Source organism: Bidens hawaiensis, unplaced genomic scaffold (genome assembly GCF_021521415.1).
Source record: "Bidens hawaiensis isolate Kalapana, Puna unplaced genomic scaffold, B.hawaiensis_p1.1 tig00020675_1, whole genome shotgun sequence".
NCBI lineage: Eukaryota > Viridiplantae > Streptophyta > Magnoliopsida > Asterales > Asteraceae > Bidens > Bidens hawaiensis.
In genome coordinates, this window is record NW_027493174.1 from 188,554 (window position 1) to 206,575 (window position 18,022).

An 18,022-nucleotide genomic window follows, 5' to 3' on the forward strand; every position below is an offset into this window, starting at 1 on the left:
TCGAATTAACCAGTTGAGGCATCAACAATCCACTAAACACATTTGTTTGGCAAAAACTTCACGAACATCACCCACCCTCTCTCACATTAATTCTTTATCTCATTCAAAAATGGCTTTAAAATTGACTTTTGCCTAAAAAACAACAATGCACCTAACCTCTAGAGTGGAGGGAGCGCGAATCCCTTCCTAACCATCATTCACCCGTTCTCTCTTCTACAGCAGCGCCACATCGTTCTGTCCCTAATCATCATTCAACCTTGGAAATGCCAATCATTCACCCCAATTCATCTTTTAATCATTTTAACTTTTTTAATTTGTAGAGACAGAAAGAAACAGAGAGACTTCGGAATGAACAACATAGCCGAGCCACCCGGGGTGGATTTTCTTCCGAGTCAGGCCAAGACAACCCGAAGCCTTTCGGGTGGGCACTCGACCAGTTGCTACTCTACCGACTTGTCTCCAATGAATCCTCATTTGTTCAAAATCAGTTAAAATTGAGAATAATTTTAACATAATGTTCGAAACAATATGCATATTTTAAAATTTATATAGTAATTATAATCCAATTAATCAATACTAATTGTAAGTCTATATCCCACAGACTAACTAACGCCTAATGATTTTCGCAACACGTTAACAAGTGGAAAACCAACCATCTATTGCAATTTACAAAAAATAAATAGTATAAAGATTATGGAGTAACCCCAAAACAGTATTACAAATAATAATAAATAGTATAAAGATTATGCGTCATTCAGATTAGGAATGGCCATAAATTAAAGAAAAAAAAAGAAAAGGAAAAGTACATATACATAAATGATATGATATAATAATAATTAAAATAAAAATTTCCAGTCAATGCTAACGAGGTTGTTCTGGTGCAGAACTCATATGCAAATAATAATAATAAAATATATTAAATCAAATTCAAGCAATCTTCTAAAACATAAATAACAACACACCATTTCATTTCACATCATTTCATAATATTATTATTATCATTTCGTTCTCTTCGTGTCATCAACCTTTGTTTTCATCGTCCATTTTCATTACCCCCAAATGTTCCGATTCATTCCAATTCCAATTTCACGCTAATTCCTTCAAGGGTTTGCTTGCTTTTGCTTTCAATTTCATTATTATCAAAAAATCAAAGAAGATGAGTGTAGCAAGATCCCAAGTTTGGCAACCTTGTAAAAAGAAAAGATCTTGATTTTATTTTAATTTATTTTATTTTAAATAAATTAAAAACACAAGAAGAATCTTGGTGGTGGTGGTGGTCAAAAAATGGATGGTATTTGTATATGTACCTGTACCTGTATCTGTATCTATATCTATAATTGATTCGGAATATTAATAATATTAATATTGATATTAATAATAAAGATTAAGTTTTTATTTGGGGATTTGTGGGAATATACGGAAAGATTGATTTTGATTGATTAAGATTAGGGTTAGGGTTAGAAAAATTAAAAAAAATGGCGTCTTCACGGCCTTCGAGAACCCGGGTGGGGCGGTACGAGCTCGGGCGGACGCTCGGTGAAGGGACGTTTGCGAAAGTGAAGTTTGCGAGGAACGTTGAGTCGGGCGAGCATGTGGCTATCAAGATTCTTGATAAGGAGAAGGTGTTGAAACATAAGATGATTACCCAGGTGAGAATTGTGGCGTTGACTTTTGTTTGACTTTTTTTTTGAGGGGTTAGATTGGAATTTGATTGGGTTGTTTTGTTTTGAGTTGCAGATCAAACGGGAGATATCGACTATGAAACTGATTAGACACCCGAATGTGATTCGTATGTATGAGGTTAGTTAGTTTGCTTGTAATTGGGAACCTGTTTAATATACACGATGTTTCGTCGTAAACCTAATTGGTTACTTCCAATTACGTAAATCAATAGTTCAAACCGCACTCAAAGGTAGGGCATTTCCCATTTTTATAGGAACTTCTGTACCAGAAACAATGGTATCTCCAATTATAGCCCCCCTGGGATGTAAAATATATCTCTTCTCACCATCCCTATAGTGTATGAGACCCTGGAAACTTGAGTAAGGAGTAGATCTTTTTGGAGTTTTCTAGAATCTGAAAGCGAGAACTCCAGTCACAATTACATTTCTAGTTCCATTTGTGGTGAAAGTGGAAATAGTAGTCAAAACGCGGATGCCAGATCGAGTGATCAAATTATACGAGAATACCTGTTTAGCTAAAAAGTACACTATGCAATTTTATATGTTTTAAAAAATAATTAAAATTAGGATGCTAGGGTTCATCATTTCTCCTTGTTATATAAATAACACATATAACTGACGCGCTCAAACCACCAAAGCCAAGTGTTAAACGAGTCGTTTTCATGTTTGATACTTGTATTAATCGCGTCTTCTCTAAACTGCTCCCTCCGTCCCATTAGAAGTGTCTTAGTTTGAAAAACACAAAGTTCAAGGTAGATTGAATGATTACTCTTTTTGTTTACCAAATGACAATAATGCCCTTGAAACTTGGGTCAATCAATATTGTTTATTAATTTTAGTTGTGTGTGTTTAAGGGTAAACTTGGAAATTAGCCAATAAATTTTGAAAATGGACATTTCTAATGGGACAAATCAAAAAGAAAATATGGACACTTGTAACGGGACGGAGGGAGTATTAAACACGATAAGACACGATTTGTCAGCCTAGTTAAATTAGTCTATTATATTTGCCTATAGTGATAGTGATTTAGCATGTTTATGTTTTAATTTTCTTTAATTTTTTCTTCTAACATATAGAAATTAAGATCTTGGCATTAATCTTGGATGTTTATTTCTAAAAACCGTCGTATCTTTATCGATCAATTCACGATCCTTTTTCGAAAACTTCCCGATATGAATATCTCAATTACTATGAGTATAATTGTTTGTCATAAACTAGGCTCTTGGCATTAAAACACATTTTTTTATGTTAGTCACGACTCGCGCAACATGTGTGATTTAAGTTACATGCTTTATTGTAGGTTATGGCGAGCAAAACAAAAATCTACATCGTTTTGGAATTTGTGACCGGTGGTGAACTATTTGACAAAGTTGTAAGTTGATGGTAACTTTGAACTTTTCTTAGGTGCTGTTTGTTTTTTAAGACAAAAATTGTCTGTAATCTGATTTCATCTGATTTAATGTATGCAACTGAAGATGTGGTTTGAAGGTCTGCAATCTGAAAATATAATACTGTTTGTTTTATAAACTGGATATCGTCTGCATAAGCTGAAAATTAGTTATCTATAATATATATTAATATTACAGTAGATAAAAGTCATTTTAACGTTTGTAGACTGCTAAAATAATTGGTAGTGGTGTACGAACTATGGAAGTGGGTGGTGGTAGACGATTGCGGTAGGCGGGGAACAGTGGGTGGTGATGATGGACGGTTGTGGTGGTGGGTGGTGGACGGTGATGGTGCCGACAATGGGTGGTGGTGGTGATGAACGGTGGTGGTGGAGGACTATGGTGGTGTTGTATGTTGTGGCGGGTGGTGGCGGCGACGAACGGTGGGTGGTGGTGGTGGTGGTGGATGGCAGTGGCGGCGGACGGTGGGTGGTGGTGGCGGGTGGTGGTGATAGTGGACGGTGGTTGTGGCCGACGGGGGTGGTGGTGATGGACGGTGGTTGTGTCCGACGGGGGTGGTGGTGATGGACGGTGGTGGTGGTGGGTGGTTGACGGTGGTGGTGGCGGACGGTGGGTGGTGGTGGTGGCGGACGGTGGGTGGTGGTGGTGGTGGACGGTGGTGGTGGGTGGTGGTGGCGGCGGACGGTGGGTGGTGGTGGTGGTGGTGGCGGACGGTGGATGGTGGTGGTGATGGCGGAAGGTGGGTGGTGATGGTGTTGGACATTGGGTGTTGTTGGTATGATGTTAAGAAGTGTGAAGATGTGTGAAGATTGTGATATTAGCTTATTTTTTAAGATCATAAAAGCAGTTTTCAGATCTTTTTTTTTTTAAAAACAAACTGTCTTCAAGAGCTTATGTCTGCGCGCCCGCAGACATAGGCTCCTTGAAGACCTTATAAGCAAAAACAAACACAACCTTAGTCTTCACAATGAGCTTTACTTATACGAGATTATAACTTTATTCTTAAGGCAACTAGAGGCAGACTTAAAGAAGACGAAGCAAGGAAGTATTTTCAGCAGCTCATTAATGCAGTTGATTACTGCCATAGCCGGGGCGTTTTTCATAGAGATCTCAAGGTCATATTTGTGTGTGTGTGTGTTTTTTTTCACATTTACTTGTGAATAAAGTTATCAGCGTGCCAAAGCTGTTTAGTTCAAAGTTTAGGCTATTATTTTAATAATATTGTTCGCGAACGTTCCGTATGATATTTTTGCAGCCTGAAAATTTATTGTTGGATGCAAGTGGATGTCTCAAGGTTTCTGATTTTGGATTGAGTGCACTGCCACAACAAGTTCGAGTGAGTTATTTTTTATATGTGAAATGTGAAAGTTGATAATATAAAATAGGGAAATTAAATTCTGTTTCTTGATATTCGTCTTGCAGGAAGATGGCTTACTATACACAACATGTGGAACACCTAATTATGTTGCTCCTGAGGTAAGTTACACGTGTACTAATTTATGAAGCGTTAAGTAATTTTAGTTAAGCCAAGTTTTTTTAGGTAATTAACAACAAGGGGTATGATGGCGCTAAGGCGGATTTATGGTCATGTGGTGTCATTCTTTTTGTTCTTATGGCTGGATATCTGCCTTTTGAAGATTCGAACCTTACCGCCCTCTACAAGAAGGTATTTCTGTTTTTTTTACACCTTTTTCTATTTTTTTTAAGAAATAAGTAACCAACATCATTAGGCGTTTGTAACATCATATTTTATTTGTTTGCAGATATTTAAGGCTGACTTCAGTTGTCCTCCATGGTTCTCCTCAAGTGCAAAGAAACTAATTAAAAGGATTCTGGATCCTAATCCTGTGACGGTATGTTTATAACGTCATATATATTTGCTCTTTTTTTTTTTTTTACATTTTTGACCGAGTATAATATTATGTTTGCGACAGAGAATCACAGCGGCTGAAGTGATTGAAAATGAATGGTTTAAGAAAGGATACACGCCACCTAGGTTTGAACAAGAGGATGTTAGTTTAGCTGATGTGGAATCAATTTTCAACGAAGCTGGGGTAATTTTACATTTTAACTCAACTGTTAAATTACAATTCTACCCTTTTGACGGTAGTTGTTTAGTTAAATGGTTCTTTTTGTCATATAGGATGCTGCAGTTCTTGTTGTGGAGAAGCGGGATGAACGGCTTGGCGTGCCCGCACAGCCCGTCACTATGAACGCCTTTGAGCTTATTTCTAAATCTCAGGGTCTAAATCTCAGCTCGCTTTTTGAAAAACAAATGGTATGTTATGTGTATAACCTTTGTCGGTATTTTATTTTGGTTTTTGATTTTTTTAAGGGATTTATTGAGTATGGAATTAAATGAAATATCAGGGGCTTGTGAATCGGGAAACAAGATTTACATCAAAATGTCCTGCTAATGAGATTATTTCAAAAATAGAAGAAGCTGCTACACCTTTAGGATTTGATGTGAAGAAAAACAATTACAAGGTGATAAAAATGTTATTTTTATTTATGTCAAAGTTAATTTATTTTGTAAGGTGTAATGCTAACAACCTGCGTGTTTTGCACTTTAGTTGAAACTTCAAGGCGAAAAAAGTGGACGTAAGGGCCACTTGTCTGTTGCAACCGAGGTATATTTTCTTCTAAATCTGTCGTGTCATTTATAGAAATAGGAAAAAAGTTCAAGATTAAGTCTTTTATATTTTCTTCTAAATTAATTCTTCATATTACCGTTTAACAACATTACTGTTTCTTAGATTTTTGAAGTGGCGCCTTCGTTGTACATGGTTGAGGTCCGCAAAGCTGGAGGGGATACATTGGAATTTCATAAGGTAAATTAAATTAGATTCAGTTGCTTTATAATTTATATACCTGCACAGTTCAGGATTAAAAAAAAGGTCTTTTTATACATTCATGGTTTTTTTTCTTTTTCTGATCAAGATTTTGGATATTTGTGAAAATTTTTTTATACATTTTTGATATTTGTGATAAAAAAGGTCTTTTTTATCGTTCAAGATTTTTTATACATTCATGCTTTATAATTCATGGTTTTTTTCTTATATTTGGTTCTTGGTTGTGTAGTTCTACAAGAATCTCTCAACTGGATTGAAGGATATTGTGTGGAGAACCGAGGACGAGACAAACGGGAATTTCATTGGTTAGTTAAAAACTGGAATAATGCGTCGAATCCATAAGAATCTTGCAATTTTCACAGTTAGAACGTTTTATAATGTTCCTACTTATGATTTTTTGATGAATTTTTTTTTTGTGCTTTATGAAATCTTGCAAAATCTTGATGAAAATTTTATTTTTTTTTATTTGCTTTGATTTTCTTTTTTTCATTTGTTGCAGGTGCGGCCGCCCTGCCACCTACTTCGTAATCGGATACTGGTCGGTTAAGTGGCAAATCTAATACTATTTCGCTTTCGCATTTTGTTGTACAAAAGATTGATCATTTCCAAATGTGGATTTTCTTGTTTGTTCCTACATTATATCCCCATAACTTAAAACTATAAACTCTAATGTAATAATATAATACTGTTATGGTTGTCATTTTGATAATCTCCAACCTTCTCAAATATCCAAAACAACAATTGCAAATACTTACAAAAATAATAAAAAGTCACAAACTTTTTGTTCTGTTCACCTGCTTCAACAACTCTGCAAACTCTTCATCAGTGGATTTTAGCAAAAGTGGTAAAGAAATGTTAACTCCACATTCAACAGCCTCCAAATGTCTTGGCTTTATTCTTTTCTCCAAACTAAATGCAAAATACTGAGGAAAATCTTTTAGTTCACTAACATCCCTTTTCATTTCCTTCTCGAAATACTCGAATTTCGGCTTGTAATTGTTGTCGAGACTGAACGTAAACAGCCCGGGACACCGTAACACCATCCCAACCACCTCCGGTTTCGAAAACCCCAAACTGATCAAGTAATCCAATTTAGGCATTAATGTGTGTTCCACATTTGACACTAATAAAACACAATCTTGATAAGCCAACGCGCGTAAATAGCGAAAGCCGAGTCTTTTTAAATAAAAAAGAGCAGGCTTTAGTTGGTCTTTCACACTGGAAACAAGTAACCTTGGACATTTATTGATCACTTTTCTGTAATTGTGATCTGGGACATTGAGATCATGTGATAGGAAGTTGAAAATTGGTTCGAGTTCTTCGGTTATGTCGGCGGTTAGGATCTTGGGGCACATGCCAATGATTCTTGGAAGGTCTTTATGTAAAATGCCTTTGGATTGGAGGAAAGTGATGGTGTTGTGGATGGAAGTTAAGTTGGTTGAGTGGATTAATGGGTTTAAAGATAGTGCTTTGCCTGAGTCAACTCCCATGACTTCAAGGCATAAAATTTTTTCTTTGAATTGAGTGGAGTGTAAAGAGGGTGTTTGTGGAGGGTGGTTTTGGGTTTGCTGGAAAGTTGAGGGGTGGTTTTGGTTTCTGTTGATAGTTGTGGTTGTTCTTGAGGTGAGTATGAGTTGAATGGTGTAACTGCTGCTGCTGCCATGGTGGTGGTTATGGTAGTGGTGGTGGTGTGATATTTGTATATATGTGTATATGTTTTTATGATTTATATGTAGAAAGTGAGAGGTGAGGTGGAAAGCTATTGGTGGTTGGATGATTTTATGGATGAGGTTATTATTACTACCAATCTTGTTTGTGGAAATAACAGGTCAATATGCATTATTAAATTTTTAATGTACTTGTAGGACCTTTGACTTATCAAAATTGACATCAATGGTCCCTGATAAAGTTTATGGTGATAGCTAACAGGCATCTGAATTTGGTTTTACAATGATAAAAGGTAGCATTTAAAGGCTAGGTGTATCTATGGTCCGAACAGTTTTGATGAAATTTTTGGTTGTAAGTACGGATTTTGAGAAAACTAAACTGAACTGGTTGGGTTGGCAGTGTGTTCGTTTTACTGTTGGTTTCTTTTTGGTTTATCTAGCTGGTTTCTTTTTGGTTTATCTAGCATGGTATTGTATCATTGGATCGTCAAAAGTTTAGTCTATGGTAGGTATAAAAAAGACTAAATGTTTTACCTCATTAAAAGGTTTATGAAAAAGTTTAACTATAGCATAAATTTGGTTAAGTTACTAATGTATGGATTTTATAAATAAAAATATTTATACATATAATAATTATTAGATTTCTGTATGTGAAAAAAGTATTTTATTTCCATTAAATTAAAATCAAATAGATTAAAAAGTTAAATTTTAATTTCTTTATAATTTTGGCCGGTTCAGTTTACACAGTCGGTTCCAAATTATAAACTGAACCGTGAAACCCAGTTTTCAAATATGTAAACCAAACCAGCTGATTTTGCTCTTTGACGGCTCGGGCTGTTCTGACAGTTTTTAATCACCCCTATTTAGAAGTTAATTACAAAGAAATTCATGAAATAAAAAAAAACAATTTTATACATACAAGGAATGCAAAATCATTCACACTTATTTATTTAGATTACCAGTCTCACTAAACAGTAATCACCATAAACAACACTCTTCACAGCTAAAAGAAAGAAAAAAAAACACGAAAAATACAATTAATATGTCAGAATCTTCACTTAATACAAGCAAACACTCTGGTTTTTACTTCTTCTATATCTTCTGCATTTACCATCATCAACCACCAAAAAAACACACCAATACCGCTAATTCTTCCGGTGTCATTTCAACTCTGTCTTCTTCTTTAGATATAAACACGTCCATATATTACGTTCTCTCATTTTATAGACGAACAAACATCTTGGGATATAAACGCCGCCCATGCATCCTAACAAAAAAACACATCAGTATAAAAGTTTAATCACCTTAGAACATAATAAAAAACACGATGAACGAACATCTTTGAATACCTGTAAGATTGGAAACGCCTTCTCAGCAACATATTTTTGTGAAATTGTGGGGTTTCGTTGTTGTAGTTTATCTGGGTGCAGACATAATCGCGCTTTCTGATAAGCCTTTTTTACACTTGAGCTGTCTCTAAGGTTTTTTAACTGTATCATGACCCAGCCACTGCTTGGCCATAGAATCTACATTAACACAAGATTAATAATTTAACACGACTTATAAGTTATAATTTTATAATATATGTATACATATTTAAATAACCACTTACGTGATGTAGTGTCGCTAGAAGCAATCAGATATTTGTCTCTTTTCCATCTGACCATAACTTTATATCCTCATCAAGTAATTCCAGTTCCATCTGTATTAATACATATAAAAAATGTTAATAAGGAAACTATATAGTCTATATTTGTTGAAAGTATATAAATAATATTTAAAGATTATAATTTACCTGTTTACATAGGCTTTCATCTTTTTCCAGTTCTTCCTGTTTGCATGGACTTTCATCTTTTTCCGGTTCTTGTAAAGGTTCTTCACTTGATTCGTGTCTGCCCTTTTCTGCAACATAAATAAATAAATACACAAATAAGTAAATAAATAAATAAAAGTAGCCACATAAATAAAGGGTCATGCCATATCTTCATCACCCCATCTGATTTCACGCCATCAAACAGTCGTCGACAAAACACTCAAACAGCCGTTTTGACCAAAAAAGTCAACTTTGAAAAATATTGGTTAGAATGGTCGTTTGAACAAAATTCGGATGGCTGTTCTGACCACTGTGGTCAAACTTTGAAAGTTATTGATGAGAACGACCGTTTAGCCAATATCCGGATGACCGTTTTGACCATATATAGTCAGACTTTGACATTTTCTGGACAAAACGGCTGTCTGACCTCTATCTGACTGAATGGGTATGTGTGACTGTGTGATTAATGTCAGATGACATGTGCATAGGTGGCCCCATAAATTAAAATTTATAGTTACATCACCTTCTGCTGCAGGACACTCGTCTTCACTTTTGTTCCATTCTTTCTCCAAATTACATGGTTTACACTTCTGTTTAGCCCAAGCAATTGCTTCATCAACGCCATCCGATTCACCGATTTTTTCCTTATTTTTACTAGGATTGATTTCAATTACATAAGAACTCATAACTTCATCATCTTCATCTTCTTCATTAAATGAGCTAGTTTCATCTCCTTGATCCTGATTCAATGAGGAAACTATGGATGCTGGAGAGTTGACTTGCAGATCCTCAGTTGACTCTTTAACACTTGCATATGAATTCGGTCCAAAAGTTGTAATTTCAGGAGATGAAACCAACTGTGTAAATCCAGAATAACAGCCTTTGAATTTGTGTATGTAATCACTCTCAAATGACTCGAAATTGCAAGGCGAATCCATGTCATTCATCTTCTTTGATGTGTTCCATTTAGATGCCACATTTATTGGCCTTCACAAAGTTAAAACTTTTATAATGAGAATTTTCGTATATAACTCTACAAACTTGAATAATATCATGTATATTCATGCAAATCTAAAAAATATAATATATATGCTCAATTTTTAACTTAAATGTTTCTAGTTTTACTCAAAATATTAGATTGCTTATTGTTAGGTTATCATGCTATTATTCCTAGTTCGATTATCTGATTCGAACATACATATTTGATTGTTCGATTATCTTGTATTGAGAGAACAAAAGAGGAGAGAAAACGGTTCGGTTGACTTGCTTATCATGGATGTTAATCAAAATTCAAATAAAAAATAGGATTTAAACAAAAGGAAAAAGACCAAAATGTCCATTTTACTTCCAAAAGGTAAATTTTTTGTCCATTTGAAATGCGTTTTCCCAAACTATCCACACCCAAACCAGTCGACCCGCCCGGATTCTAATCATCACCCGACTGGATTTTAATCCAATCGGAAAATGCTACGAGTCAAAAAGTCCAGTCGAACAAACTGGATTTTTTCAAAAATCCAATCGAACCGTCAAAAATCCTGTCAAATAGACTGGGTTTTTAAACAATCTAGTCGGTTCGACTGGAATTTTTTGACACGTGGCATATTTTGGTTGGATTAAAATCTAGTCGTGTAATGATTAGAATCCAGGCTGATTGACTTGCTTTTTTGTGGACATTCTTGGAAGGTGACTAATCAAATGTCTAAAATATGACTTTGTTAAAGTTAAATAAACATTTTGAGAATTTTCTCTATAAACAAATATAATGAAAATGGGTAGAACGATCATTAAGTAAAAACTCATTAAAGTTGAGGTATATATGATACTTATAAAAGAGTGAATTCCGGTTTTCGTCCATGTGTTTGTTCAAATCTGCAATTTTAGTCCAATAATTTCAAATTTGAGATTTTCGTCCATATGGTTTCATTTCACTTGCAATTAAACTCGAATTCATTAGTCTCATTAAGTCTGGTTGTTATACTCAACATCATGCTCTTCAAGTGAGGGGCAGTTTTGCTTTTTTCCCCCTCAAATACAGCCCAGCCTCTCACATGACGGGGCTTGTGAATTAGAACCGAGGTTTATTTGGGGAGAAAAATGACAAAACTGCCCCATGTGATGGGCACGCTGATAGGTTTAACGACAGACTTAACGGGGTTAATGAATTCAAGTTTAATTGCAGGTGAAATGAAACCACTAGGACGAAAATCACAAACTTAAAACTATTCAACTAAAACCGCAGACGATAACCGTAGTTTACTTTGTAAAAGTATATGTGAAATTAATCCGTGTTAATTACCTTTTACTAAAAGTAAGAGGACTAAATAATAACAATCTCAAACAACAGGGACTTAAAAACAAACTATAGCCATAACCACCTGAGTTTAGCAGCAAATGAAGAAAAAGAAACATCATCATTCTCAACCACCGCCGGCCGGAACGGACTCAGCTCCTCAGAGCTCAAAATCGAAGAAGAATTCGACTTCGATTTCGATATCGAAGTCGAATCCGTCTGCGATACAGATCTCTACCTAGACCTCCTCGAATTACCAAATATATCACTATAAAACTCCTCCTCACTCAACCGTACACCGGACTCGCTCGCCGGAATCCTAAATTCCGGCAACGTCCGGTCACCGTTAGCTTTCCTGAAAATATCCTCAAACAACATACTCGCCGTCGTCCTGCCTTCAACCGAGAATTGGTGGGATAACACACTCCTCGGCGGTCCGCCGAACACGTCATCAAAGTCGTTAGCATCTAACGCTTCGTTCGTGTTGCGGTGGTTCGGTGCGGGTGATGATGTTCCCATACGCATCCGCCAGGACTCGTCCATTGGTATAATATAATATAATATAATATAATATAATATTATGTATATCAAAGTTGGTGTTGTGTAACGGAAGTTGGATGAAAATGTGTGTGTGTGATTATTGTTTAGGAGTGAAATGAAATGAAATGGTTTAGGTGGAAAGTTTGTTTTGGGGGGTCATGAGGAATGATTGATGTTTTGGAAACACTGGGATTACATTACAATACGGTTGGACCAGACTCAATTTAAAGACATATCTCTACACTAGTTTATTTTTATTTTGAAGGTGTTCTTCGTTTCAAAATCAAAAATATGTTGAGAACGATTGAAATGATATAATACATCTGTACCTTTTTGCTTTATGTGTGATACAGAAGAGGCAATTACAGGGGCGAAGGTTAGTGAGGGCCGCTGTTTTCGTCCGGAATATTTTTATACGTAGTGTAAATTTAGTCGTTTTCGGCCGAAAATTTGAGCCCGGCCCCCTCCGTTTTTTAAATTATTTATACATATTGAATCTAACCCCCTCTGGTGTCTTAGTTCAAGCTTCGCCACTGGGCAAGTACATAAACCTACATCATCGACTATCTCCTTCTCCCTCAATATAATATGTAGTGATTATCTATTGTGAAAATCTAATACGATCTCAAGTGTCGGAGGGTGGTTAAGTTGGCCCCTTCTAATAAGTATGTTGTTGCTTTTGCAGATTTGGTGCAAGATGTAGAAACGTTTACATTGATCTTTAATAGGTTGGCCAGTTGGGAATTGCTTCTTCAACTAGTAAATTCAACAGTTCCACGTTATGAGGGGGTGAAGTCCCATACATTGTGGCTTCAAACCTATTGGCCATTAGCCTAACTTAGACCTAACGACCCTCGGTTTACTTTATCCAGCCACCTATTGTTTTGAAATTTCACTACAAACAACGATGCTCAATACCTAGTAAGTCGAAAAAAGTTTGTATAAACATAATCAAATGGGAACTATCGCAAACTCTTAATTTCTTTGAAAAATTTAAATTTAATGTACGTATAAAATTTAATTATGTACGTAATAGATTCGCCAAACCCTCACCCCCACAAATGCACCTATCACACCCACCCCAACCCAACCCACATTGTCCCCTGCCTGCCTTGCCCCATTGCTCATAATCGCTGATGGTCATTGACGAAGACCAAAATGAGGGGATAGGGTTATTTTTAAATCTTTTTTTAAAAAAGTATTATGTATTATTAACCATCATACTTTTATGTAAGAGCGACTAGACCAAAGTCATAGCCTATTTTTGAAGGTGACCGACAAAATAATTAGCGAGAAAGAATTTCCTTATGGGCATATTATTTGTTATCACCATATTTTGCTTGTTTTCATATTTCAATTTAATAACTATATTTGTATTTCTATTTGTTTTCTTGCTTGTTCTATAGGTCCATCTTTAGATATTTTCCATTTCAAAATCATAAAATCTTGATTGATTATTATGCAGTCATTGGCAATTTGACATGCGGCAGTTGTTGGGTCAAACCTCTATGGATCTATGTTTTTTGGTGGGATATACAATGGCAGCATCTCTTTACCAATGTATTGGCATGATGTTGTCCAACCAGGCAACCAGAAACCACTTACCACACCGGTTCGGTTTAAAAGGATAGGAGATACTGCTTACAAAATAATCTCGATTTTGTTTTTTACTCTTTTTTACCTGATCTTCCATGGATTTCATTTCCTTTCGTTTTGGTGACCAAGACTAGCTCAATCTCTTTGTGCCATTAACTTTTTATAAAAAGTTGAATTATCTATTAAAATATATAGAAACCTCACACCATTCTTCTTCGTGTCTACAAAAACATACATATACACATATTTTTCGTGTGTACAAAAATATAAATACCACATAACAGAGCCCTCAATCTTTAAAGTAAACACATATAATCACAATATAATGTGGATATCTATTACCATTTATCATAGAATTAATAGCCTACAAAAACAAAAGGACACAAATATCTTGCTCTAATAATGGAGATGATAAATGATTAAGAAAATAAACAAATAATAATAATAATAATAATAATAATAATAATAATAATAATAATAATAATAATAATAATAATAATAAAGTTTAGTTTAGTCTTAAAACGTTTCTCTCATCTTTCTCTTTGATATTGACTTGATTAGGTGTATGATCAATCTCCATATTATTTATCAAACATATCTCTAAACATAATTTATTTTGTCTTAGTGAAAAGCCAAAATGACTCTCTAGTCAAATCGTACCTATATAAATGATTATTTTAGTACAATGAATTGTCTCATGATATGTTGATTAGATATAACTATTGACAAAAAAGTTTGGTTTAAAATAGTACGAATGATTATTGGTGTGCATTGAATCTTATCTGAGAATTTGGTTTCAAAATCTTAAAATTATTATAAAAGAAACTAAAAAAGAAACTGTGTTATGCCCTTACCTTTCATGTTTTATCATTTACAAATGTTTCGGATAATATAATATAAAAAACTTAGGTCATATGTATGATTTATTATAAATTTTAGAAACTTCAAAGAACACATATTAGATAATTTATTCCAGACATCAAAAGGCAGCATCCAAATTCTAATATGCAATCCGCATATTGTAAAGTTTTACCAAGGGTGTAAACGAGCTAAGCCGCTTGCGAGATACTTTAGCTCGGATGATAAAAAGCTTGAAACGAACCGAGCTTTTTCGATCCCAAGCCTCAAATAAAGCTCGTTTAGTTATCGAGTCTGAGCTCGACCCTTATGTGTTTTTATAGTTTTGTCTCTTTTAGATTTTATGTATTAGTTTTACATTATTCAGTCGAGCTCGAACCAAGCTTTGGCTCGTTTAAGGTACTACACGAGCTCGATCTATGAACTTCTGTAAAAAATAAGAATTCTTCATAAGGATCATGGCGATCCATGTAATATCCCAGCCGTTGCTCAGCGTGCAGGTTCCGCTAGCTCCCTTTAACTCCAAATGATATTGCATATAAATCACCAACCGTTAAAGGAGTTCATATCCCTCAAATACTATAGAAAACTGAAAAAGAGTCGAACGGTTCACAGACTTGTCAGTAAATATAGTTGCATCTAATATTCTTACGCCTTTGAATGGTATTCGGCTTCTTCGGCTGCAGCTGCATTGTTCTTGAGCCAAACCGGATTACAGATAGTAACCATTAACCAATGACCAGGTTCTTAAAACTTAACCGAGCACACCCAAAACTACTTTAACATATTCATCATCAATGACCGATATATTATAAACGAGACAGGAATACCTAGTTAACATGGTTGCAGCCTTACAATATGAGTGGAAGATCTCCGCATTTGTTTCGAATTCTTGGGAGAGATTATTCCTCTTTCAACAAATCTTAACATAAGTTGATCCGCCTCATGTGACAATCCACGAGCCACCAAACGTTTACTCACATTCTCACATAACTTCACCTCAGGAACAAGATTCCGACTAAACATCCGATTCGCCACTTTATATGCAAACAACGGCTCCCCCTTCCTTAAATAACTTTCAATAACCAAATGACAACTATTTGCATCGGTTCTTGAAGCCGTCCTAAGAACTTTACCCAAAAGTTTATACGCCTCGTTAACGTTCCCCAAAGAACACAACTTTTCAATAACTTGATTGTAAACAGTCTTGCACGGTTGCCTTGAAAGCATCTTTTCTAGTAAAGATAACAACTTGGTTACTTTATAATGTTGAGAGAATCGGTTTATCACAACCCTGTATGTAACAGGTGTCGGGATCAAACTCTTGTGAATCATTTTATCAACCATTTCAATGGCTTTTTCTATCTCACCCTTTTTTCCTAACGTGTCGATTATTGCGGTGTACGTCACTGCATCGGGTTTTATGTTATTCAAATACATGTCATCAAGAACCGAAAATGCAGAGTCTATATCTTCCTTTTGGCAAAAACCGTGCATGACGGTCGTGAAATTAACCGCGTTTACATCACATCCATTATTAAGACACTCCTCCATTAACTTCTTCGCATCGTTCGGTTTTCCTTCTTGACATAAACATTGAATCAAAAGATTAATTTCCGCTGGTGTCGGTGAAAACCCTTTTCCAATCATTTCACTTACAATCTCACGGGCCTCGGTTAACTTCTTTTCTCTTCTAAAACCATGCAACAAAACACTATACGTTATCGAATTTGGAACCCACCAATCTTCCTCACTCGTCTTCAACATCTCTCTAGCTTCTAACGATCTACCATTAACACACAACCCATTCAACAAAGCGGTATACGAAACCGTGTTCGGCTTACAACCACGCTCCCTCATTTGTTCAAGCAACTTCTTAGCTTCGTCTACTTTCCCGACACTACAAAGACCGTTAATAACATCGGCATACGTCACCACGTCAGGCGTACAACCCTTAACACACATCTCGTTAACAAGCTCGTTAGCTTTATCCATATCTCCCTTTTGACAAAAAGAATGAATAACCGCAATGTACTCAACTTTATCAACCGAAAAGCCTCGTTCTTCCGCTTCTTTAACGAAACCAATAGCCTCGAATCCATAACCATGCTTAGATAACATATGTATTAACATATTATAAGTAACCCGATCTGGAATCAACTCGCTTTCGTTCAACATTTTATCCATCAAAATCCTAACTTCCTTAACTCTATTCTCCTTACAATAATATCCCATCAAAATATGATAACTAACCTTCTCCGGAACGCAACCTTTCGCCCGCATTGTTTCAACCAACTCCATCGCCTCTCGTATCCGACCCGCATCACAATACCCTTTGATCAAACAATTATACGTCACAACGTCCGGTAAAACATCAACCAACGCCATCCGACACAACATCTTCACCGCTAAATCCAACTTACGCGCTTTCACCAACACATACACCGCCACATTATACACAAACAAATTCGGGACAACCTTCCCCCGCTCCATCACCGACAACACCTTAAGCGACTTCCTCCAGTCGCCACTCCGCCCATACGATACCATCAAACACGCGTACGCTTCGGGACGAAGCGTGATCCGTCTACGGGACATTAACCGAATAACGCGTTTAACGCCTTGGTGTAAACTGGTTTTACTAAGGATTTCCAGCATTGTGGTGTACACGGCTGGGTGGTGCTCGTACCGCCATAACCGGTCCGCCCAGTGGAATAATCGCAAAGCGGTTCGGGCATCGGATTGGGATTGGTACACGGAAACCATCTGTCTAGGGTTTAGACTTCGGATCAATTGTCTTAATTCGTGTTCTTGGGTTGGATTCCAATTGGATTTGAATCGATTAGTCTGCATACTTCTTTCACTAATGGATGATTGATTTCGTTTCCGTGGTTTTCGAGATTAAAAGCCCTAATTAAGTTAGGGTTTTGGTTAGGGTTTTGTGAGGTGAATGTGTGAATGAGTGTTGTTTTGGGTGTTTGATTTTGAAATGGGGTTTTGATTTTGAAGATGAGTTGCATAGTGAAATTAGGGTTTTATTATTATTATTATTATTATTATGGTTGGATTTAAGCTGTTTAAGGAAGATGACGACCAGTTGCAGATATTCGGATCCTAACCGGTTTATATCCGAATATAACGGTTATTGAATGGTTTTGGTTAGCACGGACGTCCGTTTGCCAAAAGTTTGTTTAGGTTTGTTCGTTTAATAAATGAACCGGACGTGAACAAAAGTTTGTTCGGTAAGCTTAACGGACACAGACTGCGTTTGTTCAATATTGTTCGTAAATGTTCGGTAATTATTATACTTTTTGA

At 35.9% G+C, this 18,022-nt stretch overlaps 2 protein-coding genes and 2 pseudogenes across 2 annotated transcripts; 1 reads left to right on the forward strand and 3 right to left on the reverse strand.

Moving 5' to 3' along the window:
- Positions 1-941: 941 nt before the first annotated feature.
- LOC143561426 (CBL-interacting protein kinase 23-like) lies at positions 942-6,643 on the forward strand. Its single transcript, XM_077049517.1, has 15 exons — positions 942-1,649; positions 1,738-1,800; positions 2,983-3,054; positions 4,099-4,206; positions 4,347-4,427; positions 4,514-4,567; positions 4,632-4,757; positions 4,855-4,944; positions 5,026-5,145; positions 5,235-5,369; positions 5,462-5,578; positions 5,665-5,721; positions 5,848-5,922; positions 6,173-6,248; positions 6,443-6,643. The coding sequence occupies exons 1-15, from the start codon at positions 1,476-1,478 to the stop codon at positions 6,469-6,471; spliced, it is 1,377 nt and encodes a 458-aa protein (XP_076905632.1). The 5' UTR covers positions 942-1,475; the 3' UTR covers positions 6,472-6,643.
- Positions 6,617-7,645, reverse strand: LOC143561427 (transcription termination factor MTEF1, chloroplastic pseudogene; annotated as a pseudogene).
- Positions 7,646-8,471: 826 nt separating this feature from the next.
- Positions 8,472-12,187, reverse strand: LOC143561411 (uncharacterized). Its single transcript, XM_077049505.1, has 6 exons — positions 11,799-12,187; positions 9,947-10,410; positions 9,406-9,512; positions 9,223-9,312; positions 8,960-9,136; positions 8,472-8,877 (listed from the first exon to the last, which is right to left on the reverse strand). Exons 2-4 carry the CDS (start codon positions 10,368-10,370, stop codon positions 9,247-9,249), a joined length of 597 nt encoding a protein of 198 aa, XP_076905620.1. The 5' UTR covers positions 10,371-10,410; positions 11,799-12,187; the 3' UTR covers positions 8,472-8,877; positions 8,960-9,136; positions 9,223-9,246.
- Positions 12,188-15,129: 2,942 nt separating this feature from the next.
- LOC143561428 (uncharacterized) lies at positions 15,130-17,727 on the reverse strand (annotated as a pseudogene).
- Positions 17,728-18,022: the final 295 nt, after the last annotated feature.

What these genes read in the sequence shown, in the direction of transcription:
- LOC143561426 (XM_077049517.1), top strand. Translation starts at nt 1,476, where the DNA reads ATGGCGTCTTCACGGCCTTCGAGAACCCGGGTGGGGCGGTACGAGCTC. An exon ending in ATGTGATTCGTATGTATGAG is followed by an intron (nt 1,801 to 2,982) that starts GTTAGTTAGTTT and finishes GCTTTATTGTAG; the next exon opens with GTTATGGCGAGCAAAACAAA. An exon ending in TGAAGAAAAACAATTACAAG is followed by an intron (nt 5,579 to 5,664) that starts GTGATAAAAATG and finishes TTTGCACTTTAG; the next exon opens with TTGAAACTTCAAGGCGAAAA.
- LOC143561411 (XM_077049505.1), bottom strand. Translation starts at nt 10,370, where the DNA reads ATGAATGACATGGATTCGCCTTGCAATTTCGAGTCATTTGAGAGTGAT. An exon ending in CGAGTGTCCTGCAGCAGAAG is followed by an intron (nt 9,513 to 9,946) that starts GTGATGTAACTA and finishes TTTATGTTGCAG; the next exon opens with AAAAGGGCAGACACGAATCA. An exon ending in ATGAAAGCCTATGTAAACAG is followed by an intron (nt 9,313 to 9,405) that starts GTAAATTATAAT and finishes GTATTAATACAG; the next exon opens with ATGGAACTGGAATTACTTGA.